This window comes from Echinops telfairi, unplaced genomic scaffold (assembly GCF_000313985.2).
Source record: "Echinops telfairi isolate 266 unplaced genomic scaffold, ASM31398v2 ScPeMD7_20;HRSCAF=75, whole genome shotgun sequence".
Lineage (NCBI taxonomy): Eukaryota > Metazoa > Chordata > Mammalia > Afrosoricida > Tenrecidae > Echinops > Echinops telfairi.
This window is the reverse complement of record NW_022103917.1, coordinates 14,740,796-14,753,318: the sequence shown is the minus strand read 5'-3', so window position 1 is coordinate 14,753,318 and position 12,523 is coordinate 14,740,796. Positions and strand designations below refer to the sequence as shown.

Genomic DNA, 12,523 nt, shown 5'->3' with positions numbered 1-12,523 from the left:
GGTCTTTGGCACGACACATTCCATTTTGTGCTTAGTTTTATTACTGATTTGCATTCTTGCTGTAATCACAGACTATTTGTGTCTTTGAAGAGGAAGCCTTCACTTAAGAGACCTGGATTCCGGCATTCCAAATAATCTCTCTTCTAGCTTCTGGGAGACTCCGCCCCCCCCTCCCCCTTAGAGTCACACTGTCCCTCACAATCACAGCACAAAAGAAGATGCTGCAAGTGAACCATGATTGTATGTAAAAGGGACCATTCATTATCTGCCAAGCAGAGGACAAACTATTTGTTTTGCTTGCTGGGTGAGTACCAAGGGCACATCTTGAGCGGGAGGTCTGCTAAGTAGCACACGGGTTACTCTGTGAATCCAGTGACTCCCACAGATGGAAAGTTATTTATTTCTGCTGTGGTTTACATGTTTGTCCTCTGGCAGCCCACACAGCTCAATACAAGATAGTGATATTTCATTTCCATCCACTGGCTGCTTGTAGCGCAGGCCAATAATTATGCTCATGTTATACAAGGCACATGGTGGTCCAGGGCCACGAAAAGGGCAGAGACCTAGGAGGATAGCTAGAGGCAGGTTCTCCAGTTTAAATGTGGAAATGTATTCCTTTTGAGAAAATGAGGAGTGTTTCATTTTCTTTTGGGAGAAAGGACTGGCTGATGAGAAGAGATGGAGTTCTGCAGTCAAGTGGGAGCAAAGAATAATCTCCTCAGTCTGGACCTGTCACTAAGCCAAAGAAACTGTGATCTCCCATAATGCTACTGAAGCGACCTTAACGATACAATGCATTTCACACTCTCTGAAATGAGGGGTTTTGTCATTTTAATGAGGACACCATGTCTTTACCTTCATAGACTTAATATTAATTGGGTCCATTTCTAAAGTTGGAGTTCTCTGTACATTGCCAGACATCGAAAAGTTCAATATTACCTTTTAATAATCTGTTTGAGCAGGTGAATCCATCCATCCTGGTACTAAAGAGCACAGTGCAGTGGATGTATTCATATCCTGCCACCATTAGTTCTCAGCATCTCCTTTGCTTTCTCTCGTTTATTATTTCCTATGTGGGAAGAGCATTTTTCTTTAAGCTCCTCAGATCTGAAGTCGGTCAGTTCAGCATAGGAATATGAAAGTACAAGGGCGGCTGTGAATGCCTCCTTTTAGAGGTGCCACTCAGAGCAAAAGCTCAGACTTGGTTTTCTACAACAAAAGATCTAAAAGGATTGTATGCCATTAAAAAGATTTTCTAATGCCTGCCTATCTCAGTGGTATAAAGGAAACAACAAAAATCAATCAATCAATAAATGATGGAAGTAAAGCCAGGGAGCCAGTCACCCATACCAAGCTGTATTATAGGAAACGCTAAAAATTGTTACCAAGTGGAAGAATGTGTAACATTCTCCTCAAAGCTCATCAAAAAGTTGGAGCTGGAGTAATTTACAAAGGGGAAAAGCCCCAAAGAAAAAAGAACGGGAAGAAAGAGGGCAATGACAGGAGCCCAACTCATTGGCAGTGGGCTACATGACCTCACAGTGCCTTGCTCTTCTTGCCCTTCCACTCCAGTCAGGCTCTGTCAGTTGGGAGGCAACTGGAACCTCATTGCCTCCTCTTCCAAGTCTCCAGATCCCCCTTTCAAACAGAGTATCCTTGTTTGCCAGTTACCTCACTGTCCTTCACTCTGCTAAGATTCTGCTGAGACCTTTACTCTCTCGGAGTGGCCAGCTTCACCTAGTTAGTTGATGAACTGTTTACTGGCTAAAGAGGTGCATTGCGAACTCCTCAGCACAGCCCTCTGTATTCTTTCAACCTCCTCAAGTGTCTGGCCAGATTCGTTAAGCCAGTACCCACGCCTCCCCACACCCCCTACCCCCAGCTCATGGTCAACGAGCTCTACTTTCTCTACTCTTTACACTGAATGGCAGGAATCTCTTAAAAGATGTTGCAGAGCTAGACAGTTTCATGTTTGTACATCGTGCACTCCTTTCTTCCTTCCGCACTCTCCACAGCATTTATTTGGGACCCTCCTAAAGTCTTATTTCTGAGCAATTTCTATAATCAATAAATGCCCAATCACATAGTATATGGGAAAAACATGGGATATATACTCTCGTTTCTCTCATTTCAGAGAAGGATGTTTCTCGCCTCTCTAAAGCAAACGTCAGCTGAATTTGGCTCACTTCCCATTCTTCTATAGCAGTGGTTCTCAACCTTCCTAATGCTGCGACCCTTTAAAACAGTTCCTCATGTGGTGGTGACCCCCCAACCATGAAATTATTTTCATTGCTACTTCATCACTGTAGTTTTGCTACTGTTATGAATTGGGCGACTCCTGGGAAAGGGTTGTTTGACTCCCAAAGGGGTCGCAACCCACAGGTTGAGAACTACTGTTCTATAGAATTGCACTTCTATATTTACCCATATGCCTTCATTCTCTAGCATCTTCACCCTCACCATTTCCATGGCCTCTTTCCCTTCCTATTTACAAATATTTGCCCTTGAACAACAAACAATGTATTTTCAACTTGGCTATCAATTTTAGCCACCATTCATTATACTTGTATTTCCTTTTGTTTGGTACCCAAATTTTCGACATATGGTCTTTAGCTACTTTTTCTCTGCTTATGTTTATAAGGTCAGCAGCCACCATATGCTCCACAGGAGCAAGATGAGGCTTTCTGCTCCTGTAAAGATTTACCGCCTCAGACATCACCCACAGAGGTATTCTAGTCTGTCTTATAGGTTTGCAACGAGTTTGTTTATTTCTGGAGTCTATCTCAATCACTTCACTAAAATAGCTCCTGCTGAACACTGTTGCTCTCGATGCCCATCTTCACTGAAACATCTGATATGAATTTCTTCCTAATTCTACACGTCTCTCTCTCTTGCCTTCCACATATCATTGTTTTTCTAGTTTTCTTCTAGCTTCTCGATTTCTCTGCAAATTGCTCCTCCTATTTTCTCCCTCTCTTATTGTGATAGCCCCTGAACTTCTATATTTAATATTTTGCTCTTCATTCTCTCACTGGCCTTTTGCACTCATTTATCCATAGCTACAGGACTTTAGCCAACACCAATACTTCTAGACATAACACCATCATCTATTCCTACTTTCGTCAAACCTGACTCACAAATCTTTTTAAAGAACCATTGTGGTAAAAATATAAAACGCAAAATTTGTCAGTTCAACATTTTCCAACGTATTTCAGTGACATCAGTTACATTCATCATGTTGGGCAAATGTCACTCACGTCCACTGCCAAATTTTCTGCCATCATTAACTGATATTCATTGCTTCCTCAATAATGACTCCTCTCAACTTTGGTAACCACTAATAAACTTTGATCTCTATACATGTGCCTGCTCTAGATATTTCATATATAAGTGGTGGAATCATATAATATTTGTCCTTTGAAATATAAATCCCTTATGCCTTTCCTAACTTCCTGCTGTCTGAAACTGAGGTCATCATATTTTGACCTAGCAGCCCCTTTCTGGTACTACCAACCCTCCAAATCTCCCAGACGAGAAAACGTAGACTTGTTCTGAGTCTTTCCTTTCCCGCTTTAGATAGATCTGATCTGGCACCCAAGATTTTAGTTAATTCCTCTACAATGACTATTAGTAATTTTAATCTCACTGTCTCCGCTGTCTCTTCTACGATTTTCTCTCAATTTTTATTATCTTCACTTGAGTCCAAACTTTCATCATTTTATATTTCTGCTACTATAATGGTCAATGACAGGTTTTTCTCTCTCTTTGTACCAATTCTATTGGCATTGAATTCATGTCATACAATTCAACAGTTCGCTCATATTAAGAAGATTTATGCAAACATCAACACAATCAATATTTGAACATTTTCTTCTTTCTCATATTCATTGTTATTAGCTCACCATTTCCCCACCCAATAATCCCTGCCATGCACCTAAGTAATTATTAATCCAGTTAATGTCTCTGTAGATTAAAACTATCCTGGATTTCATATACAGAAAAATCATACAACAAAACAAGGAAAAAAACATCACAATGACAAAATTCAACAGTGAAAAACTTCAATCAAAAAGGAAACACAAAATATTAAAAACTGGAACGTCTTTAAAATGGGTCAAAGGGGAGATCAAATGATAAGGTGTTATATTTTAAGTTAACTACTTTTAACTATAATCCACTATATAATGCTCTCTGATAGCAAGGGTATTCACATCCATGAATTATGGTCAGAGGGAATTGCACCAGAAGTTTAATCCACGTGGGGATCATGCAAATGGATATTGGGCTTCTAGTCATCCACAGCCTTCTGCAAACTGGGTGTTCTGATTTTAAGCTCTGATACGATTCTTTCCTCCAAATTTGGATTTTATTATTGACCAGCCCTAGATCATACCTTGCTTTTTCCATGTTGACTTGGTTGATGCCTCACTTGTGTTCAGACAAGTCTTTGGTGATAGCCTGGAACCCTCTGGCTTCTTCACCATACTTCGCTACAGCACTCATATCTTCGGTGATCTCTTCAGGAGGGCGAGTGTGTAGTAGGGACTAATTGTTCTTAAGTAGAGCTATGATTAAGTACAAGCCCCAAATAATGACAGGTATCTCCCATAATGTAAACATATCTGCTACACATATATAATTCATGTTGTTTTCATATTAGTGGCAGGGTCAAGGCATACTAGTTCTTCCATACCACTCACTATGTGAAGTCTAAAGCCTAGTTTCATGATGCTCCATTGTCTAGGTCCATCTTGTTTATTCAATATTGTATATCACCATATACACATCAAGCTTATTTTCCTCTTTCAGCCCTGGTTCTTTTTCTTTGCTCCTTTAAACAAGAGGTTTTTTTTTACCTACCTCCATCTTGTCCCAAGTTGGTCATCTTTCAAGATCTTCAATTTCATTGACTGTGATTACCCTGGATCAAACAGACACTTCTTGCCCTCCTGGATCCTAATCAGTAATTTCTTCCAGATGGTATTTCTTACATTCATGTGGACTTATGAGATTATGAGATTACTGAGTAGAAATACATCTCTATTGCCCTCACCTTACAGGACATCTAACTCTCTGCCATCAAGTTGATTCTGACTCATATTGACACTATAGAACAGGGTACAACGGCCCCTGTGGGTTTCTGAGACTGTCTTTATGGGTGTAGAAAGCCTTGTTTTCTCCTGGGAATCAATCAGTGGTTTTCAACTGCTGGCCTCGAGGTGATAAGCTTAATGCATAAACTACTACACCTCCAGGACTCTTCCTATGTATGGCATAGTGTTTGCTAATGAATGGATCAAAATGCTAAAATGGATGTAATGGGAGGTAGAATGGAGACAAGGTAATGGATATCAGGGAAAAGAAAATTAAGTCTAGAACAGGGGTTGGAAAACTGCGGCTTCCCAGTCATATGCAGCTCTTTCAGTACGTACGTCTGACACTGAAGTAAAATTGGAAAAAAGCAAAGGCTATTATTAAGATGATGGTAATTTCATTCGTTTATAGAAATATAATTATGGTCTCAAATACTGTAACTTGTTGTGAGAGACAGGATTGGCTCTTCCATCTCAAAAGTTTCCTGACCCCTGGTCTAGAATAATGCATGTTGTAATATAACACGTTGATGCAATTGAATTGTGGTGTTGGAGAACAATCTTGAAAGTTCCATGGGCTGCTAAAAGGGCAAACTGATCTGTACTGGAAGAAGCACAGCCAGAGTGCTCCTTAGAGGCAAGGATGGCAAGACTTCACCTTACATACTGTGGACATATTGTCAGGAGAGACCAGTCCCTGGAGATGGATATCATGTTTGGTAAAGTGGAGGGGTGGTGAAAAATAGGAGGCCCTTAAGGAGATGGATTGACACAATGGACTCAGGCATAGGAACCATTGTGAGGATGGCACAGGGCTGTGCGAGTATTTTGTTCTGTTGTGCATAGGGCTGCTGTGGGTCAGAGCCAACTCGATAGCACATACCAAAAACAACAATACAAAAAGTTTCAGTATTGAAACATTCTATGGGTAAAATATTGAATGATGCAGGAGGCTTCCAAAGAAAATGGAGGGACTATACAGAGTTACAGTACTGAAAAGAACCAGTCAATATTGAACTATTTCAAGAGGCGGCATGTAACCAAGAACCAATGGTCCTGAAGGAAGATGTCCAAGCTGCACTGCAGGCATTAGCTAAGAAACAAAGTTTTAGGAAGTGATGGAATACCAATGGAAATATTTCAACATGCTGATGAAGTACTATGAGACATTCATCTATGCAAAGAAATTTGGAAGCCAGCTCACTTAAAGAGATCAATATTTGGACCCATTCCAAAGAAAGGTGACCCAACAGAATGTGGTAAGTATTGAACAATATAGTTAGTATAACATGCAAAAAAAATTTTGCTGAAGATCATGCAATAGTTTCAGCTATATATCAACAAGGGGCTGCCAGAAATTCATATGGATTCAGAAGAGAACATGGAACAAACAAGGGATGTCACTGCTGATATCAGGTGGATTTTGGCTGAAAGCAGAAAATAGTAGAAAGATAACTACTTGTATCTTATTGACTATGCAAAGGCACTCAACTGTATGGATCATAACAAACTATAGATAGCCTTGATAAGAATGGGAGTTTTAGAACAACTTATTGTGCTCAGGTGGAACCATACATGGACCAAGAGGAAATTGTTCAAATAAAAGAAGGGAATCGTTTGAAATCAGGAAAGGTGTGTGTGTCAGGGTTGTATCCCCTCACCATACTTATTCAATCTGTATGCTGAATCAATCATCAGAGGAGCTGGACTATATGAGGAATAATGTGGCATCATGTTTTTAGAAATGCTTATTAACGATATCCAGATAGCACAACCTAGCTTGCTGAGAATGAGGAGGACTTGAAGCACTTGCTGCTAAAGATCAAGGATAGCAGCCTTCAATATGGATTACAACTCAGTATAAAGAAAACCAAAATTCTCACAACTAAATCATTTTCAATGGAGAAAACATTGAAATTGTCAAGTATTGATCCACCATCAATGCTCATGGAAGCAGCAGTCAAGAGATCAAAAGACGCTTTGCATTGGGTAAATCTGCTGCACAAGAACCCTTTAGGGTATAGAAAAGCAAGGATGCTGCTTTGAGGACTAAGCTGTGCCTGGTTCAAGCCATAGTATTTTCCATTGCCTTCTCTGCATGTGAAAGTTGGATATTGAATGAAGAAGATCAAAGAAAAATGGATGCGTTTGAATTATGGTCCTGGAGAGGAGTACTGAAAGTACCATGGAATGCCAAAAGAATAAACCAATCTGTCTTGGAAAAATTACAGTCAGAATGATCCTTAAAGGCAAGGATGATGAGACATGCACTTTGGACATGTTGTCAAGAGAGACAAATTCTTGGAAAGAAAACATCCTGAATGAAAAAGTAAGGCAGTGACAAAGAGGAAGACTCTAAATGAGATTGATTGACTCAGTGGCTGCAACAATGGGCTCAAAAACATAATAACAATTAGGAGGATGGCACAGGACCTGGCCGTGCTTCATTCTAATCTATATGTTGCTGTGAGCTGAACCAATTTGATGGCACTTAATAATAACCACACACACATCTATCTAGCTAGCTAGCTCATGTAATCATGCTCTGTGGACCACAAGCATCTAAATAATTTAAGGTATTTAAGGTGCCTGATAAAATGCAACTTTACTATAGATCTACTGAATCAGATCCTAGAGCCCAGAATTCTGAAATTTTAAAAGTATCCCAAGTGATTCCCATGTATATCAAATCTGAGAACCATTAGTCTAAATGAAGAAGGCAGAAGATAAATACTGAATATTCTTATGTTTACTGGGTATGTGTACTCTCCATCATGCCTAACAATATAATGAAATAATGCCATGGTAACATTATTTGCTTTGATGTGATTCTCCCTCTTCAACACTTTTCTTTGAGGATAGCGGTCTCTTCTTCCATGAAAGCAGTATTGCAAGTCTTTCAAGTTCCTGCATCTCAAATATGGGATGGCTAGTTTAGAGTCTCTTGAAATATAGTAATTTGTGGTAAGCCAAGGAAAGCACCTGAGACTGCTAGAGTTGATTTTGACTCCTAAGTCCTCTGGGAAGTCAAATCTGACAAGAAACATGCTATGGGCTCCTGGAATGGAGGATTGGGCCCCATGGAGAGAAGAAATGACAATTCTGAGATCTACTTTCTTAAGCTTTTAATTGGAGCCAAGTGATAGCTAAAACATGCAGCTGTTTTAGTTAAAAACTGAGGACCCACTCACTGGCTCACACTGAGCAGGATGTCTGCACTTGAGTACTACAGCAGCGAGATAACAAAATTAGATACGATCGAGGGGAAGAAAAATGCACAAAAGTCCTTGAATTAAAATGAATAGAAATCTTCTGGGAGAAAAGCTATTTGGTAAGCTCCATTAAGTCTATTGTGGATAGCTTTATTTGACAAAGCAGCATGCTGGCATGTGGAACAGGAAAGAAAATAGCTATAAGATGATCTGTCAGGGAGTTCCCGGTCTCTAAACGAATAAGATTCTGTGCAGTAGCCAATACAACTTTTAACTCGAAAGAGATACAAAAGCAAAATGCAATTGTACAAAACCCCACTGCTGTTGAGTCGATTCTCGCTCATAGAAACAGTATAGGACAAAGTAGAAATGCCCCATATGTTTACAAAGCTGTACATTTTAATGCAAGCTGACTGTCATATTGTCTCTCAGAGAATGGCTGGTGGATTTGAACCACCAATCTTTAGGTTAGCAGCTGAGTACTTTGATCTCCTCTACATGCATTCAATATGAATCTCCCATATATTCCTTTCCTCCCACCAATAACTTCGCAAACTCAATAATTTATCAAGTGCATGCTCAAACTTTAGTTGCATTTATTTCATAACACTGGATAAACACTCTAGACATACTGCAGATACTGCAATGGAGACAATGCCCTAGTCAAAGCTTAGTTAGTTATAAAACATCCTGGCTAAGCAAATCAATAATTTGAATAGCTCCATTATTATTGAACTCTTGTTTATTTTGTCTCTAAATTGATAGCATTTATTTGTTGTAATTAGTGTTCTGGAAATGCAAACTATCCAGTGATGGCAAAGGGCTTATTAAACATAGATGATTGCTGTAGGTTTAGGGATCTAACATATGGCACAGTGGTGGAAACTCAGATGTAACAGCTAAAAAATCTGACTTTGAGGTTTGCATTCTTTAAGAATTTCTATTAATGAGGTGGAGTATAGGGTCACTAAAATGGCTATAGAACCTTGAATATCCAAGTACAGGAGCCTGGAGATTTAGATTTGAACTATATTCTCTCTCTCTCTCTCTCTCTCTCTCTCTCTCTCTCTCTCTCTCTCTCTCACACACACACACACACACACACACACACACACACACACCACATTTATTGAGTATGTACTATGTACCAGGCACTATGGTAGGAGCTTCACAAGATACTGAGTTTCTTAAGGGCAGGGTCAGTCTATTATTGTATGTTCAATGTCTAGCACAGTGCCTGACATTCAAAAACAGTTATTGAATGAATGAGCTCATTGAACCACCCATTACAGACCATATATACTCGAGTATAAGCCAACTCGAATATCAGCTGAGGCACCTAAATTTACCACAAAAACGGCATTAAAAATGTGCTGAAAAACTCGGCTTATATACGAGTATACACAGACCTTAGATTTTATAAGGTACTTCTTACAAAGAAGGCTGTGACTCAGTAGGGATGAAGTCAATGCCAGAGCAGGCAATAGCATTATGGTACTCTAACTTTCAGTTCAGTGATTTTTCCACTGTATCTTACAGAAGCCTATGACTGACTACAGGGGACAAGACCTGGCGATCTGCTCCCTTAAAGATGACAGCCTAGAAAGTCCAGGGATCAGTTTGACTCTGTCATATAGGGTGGCTGTGAGTTGAAATCGATCCAATGGCATATAACATCACCACTAACCAGAATGGCTGGAATGGTTTAGCTGAAAGAATTGCTCTTTTAGTTTATATTTTCTTCTTCTTCAGGCAATTCCCCTGAAGATACTTCATTATAAAACTGAAGGGTTTGGGTGGTGTCTCATTGTTTGATAGATTTGCCATATGGGTTCTACCAGGAACCCATACTGTGACTTCTCCTTGACAGTGAAGTTCTAAAAACCTTTATCTATACAACTGTTTGTGAACTTCCATTTGATTCCCAGAATATTCTCAAGCAACCACAACAGAAGACAGCAGACAGACCGACTGATATGTTATAGTTATTTCCTCTTTGTTTCTAGATGATCTTTTATATCTTTATTTGTTCAGAAATGTTTAATTTTATGCAAATTTATCATAATTTTCATTTAGGATTTCTAACACTGATGACTTTTGACCCCAAATTACATAACTAACCTCAATATAGTTTCTATATTTTCTTCCATTATATGCATATATAGGAACTCTGGTGGCGTGGTCAGTTATGTGTGGGCTGCTAACCACAAGGTCAGCAGTTCAAACCCACTAGACTCTCTGTTGGAAAAAGATGAAGGTGTCTGCTCTGATAAAGATTTACAGCCTCGGAAACTCTAGGGAACAATTACACTCTGTCCCATACGGTCACTATGAATTTGATTCACCCTCATGGCAGTGAGTTTTTATGTATATGTATTTTTTCATGCATTTCAATCTTAAATCCATTTATAATTAATATGGGTGAAGGTATTAAGTGAACTAGGGATCTAATTATTTTCTCCCAAAGGTCGACTACTTATTTATGAATATGTTTCCAAATGGTTTCTCCCACAGAATATTATTAAAAAACCAAAACCAAATAGAGTAATATCCCTTAAGTGCTTCTTGGAACTCATGGTGATCCCACAGTACAAAGGAGAACTGCCCTGGTTCATTTCTGACTCTGTAAATATTAACAGGGGGAGAAAGCCTCATCTTTCTCCACATGGTGGCTTTAAACTGCTTGTTAGCAGCCCAAGTGCTGAAATGAAAGATGGGAAAAAGTGAAGATAATGGAAAATCCTGTAACCCGATGGCTGCTATTCACCCAATGTGTACTTGTATGGCCTTACCCATTGTTTTTAGTTGGCATGCAGTTTGATTGAAGGCGCCTGGATATTAAATATTTTAAATATTAATTCTATTACTGTATGTTACCTAAATAAAACAAAGCAAACTTATTCTTACCTGATTCCTCAGTTTCTTTTCTTTCTGTTGTTTCCTCTATTTCATCGTCAGACATTTCCATTTCTTCTTCTCGCCTGATTCCCATTAGTTCATCATTGTGAATGTTGCGAATTTCCTATGGTTAAAGGGTATACTTTTGAGATGGAAAAGCCTTCAAAATGTTGAGGATATAAACATGCTTAAGGATAAGGTAAAGCAGATTTGGGGGCGGTGGCATATAACGAAACCTCAGAGTACTCTGTCTTTGACATACTGGCACTCATATGGCAAAGGAAAACCAGACAGTGTAGTCTACGGTGTCCTAATTAAAAGCCTTCTCTCCATAACCAGGACTTGGGAAGTCTATGACTCTTGCATATCTTTTCCATATTAGGAAGTACTTTATGCCAGGAAGTAGCTCTCACATCTCACTCACATGGATTTCTGGACTTTGCATTAGGAGCTCTGCCATGTTCACGTTCCTATGTCTGACTCTGCTGCTTCCCATTCCCTTCCTTTTCCTCTTACAGTTGTACTCAAAAAAGCTCTTAGCCAATTATCCTCAGGTTTACAAGTTAAAATAAATATAAGTTATCAGAAATAGGCTCCTATTGGACCAAGTCTCCTATGGATAGCAACATTAAAATCTGGATAAAACAAAAACAAAATACTTAACTACTTAATGGCATTGAAGGATGATTAAAAAAACAGGCATATTCTGAGGAGCTACTGAAAACTAGAAGAAGTGACTAGCAAAAGGTAAGCTTCCAGAGTTAACAGCTCATAGGGGGATAAAATTATAATTAAAAACCCAGTCTTTTTTTGTTCTGATGATGCCTGATAACTGATCCCTTCAACACCTTGTGATTGAACTGGCTGGTTTGCTTCTTCCATGTGGACTTTGTTGCTTCTGAGCTAGATGGCCACTTATTTACCTTCAAGCCTTTAAGACCCCAGACACTATATCTTTTGATAGCCGGGCACCATCAGCTATCTTCACCACCTTTGCTTATGCACCCATTTGTCTTCAGCGATCTAATCATGGAGGTGAGCACACAATGATGTGATTTTTTGTTGTTTGATGTCTGATAACCTCGTGATCACACAGGCTGGTGTGCTTCTTCCATGTGGGCTTTGATGCTTCTGAGCTAGATAGCCACTTGTTTACCTTCAAGCCTTTAAGACCCCAGACGCTATATCTTTTGATATATCTTACCATAGTGAATGAGGGTGGGAGTGTGGAGTGGAGACCCAAAGGCCATTTGTAGGCCACTGGACATCCCCTTACAGAAGGGTTTCGGGGAGGAGATGAGCCAGTCAGGGTGCGATATA

At 39.4% G+C, this 12,523-nt stretch overlaps 1 protein-coding gene across 1 annotated transcript in view; it reads right to left on the bottom strand.

The window, feature by feature from the left end:
* The window catches only part of ENOX2 (ecto-NOX disulfide-thiol exchanger 2), a 363,165-nt gene that overhangs the window by 16,278 nt on the left and 334,364 nt on the right, over positions 1–12,523 (bottom strand). Inside the window, exon 10 of the mRNA XM_045288355.1 lies at positions 11,213–11,327. Within this exon, the coding sequence (XP_045144290.1) occupies positions 11,213–11,327 (115 nt within the window). The remainder of the gene's footprint in view (positions 1–11,212; positions 11,328–12,523) is intronic.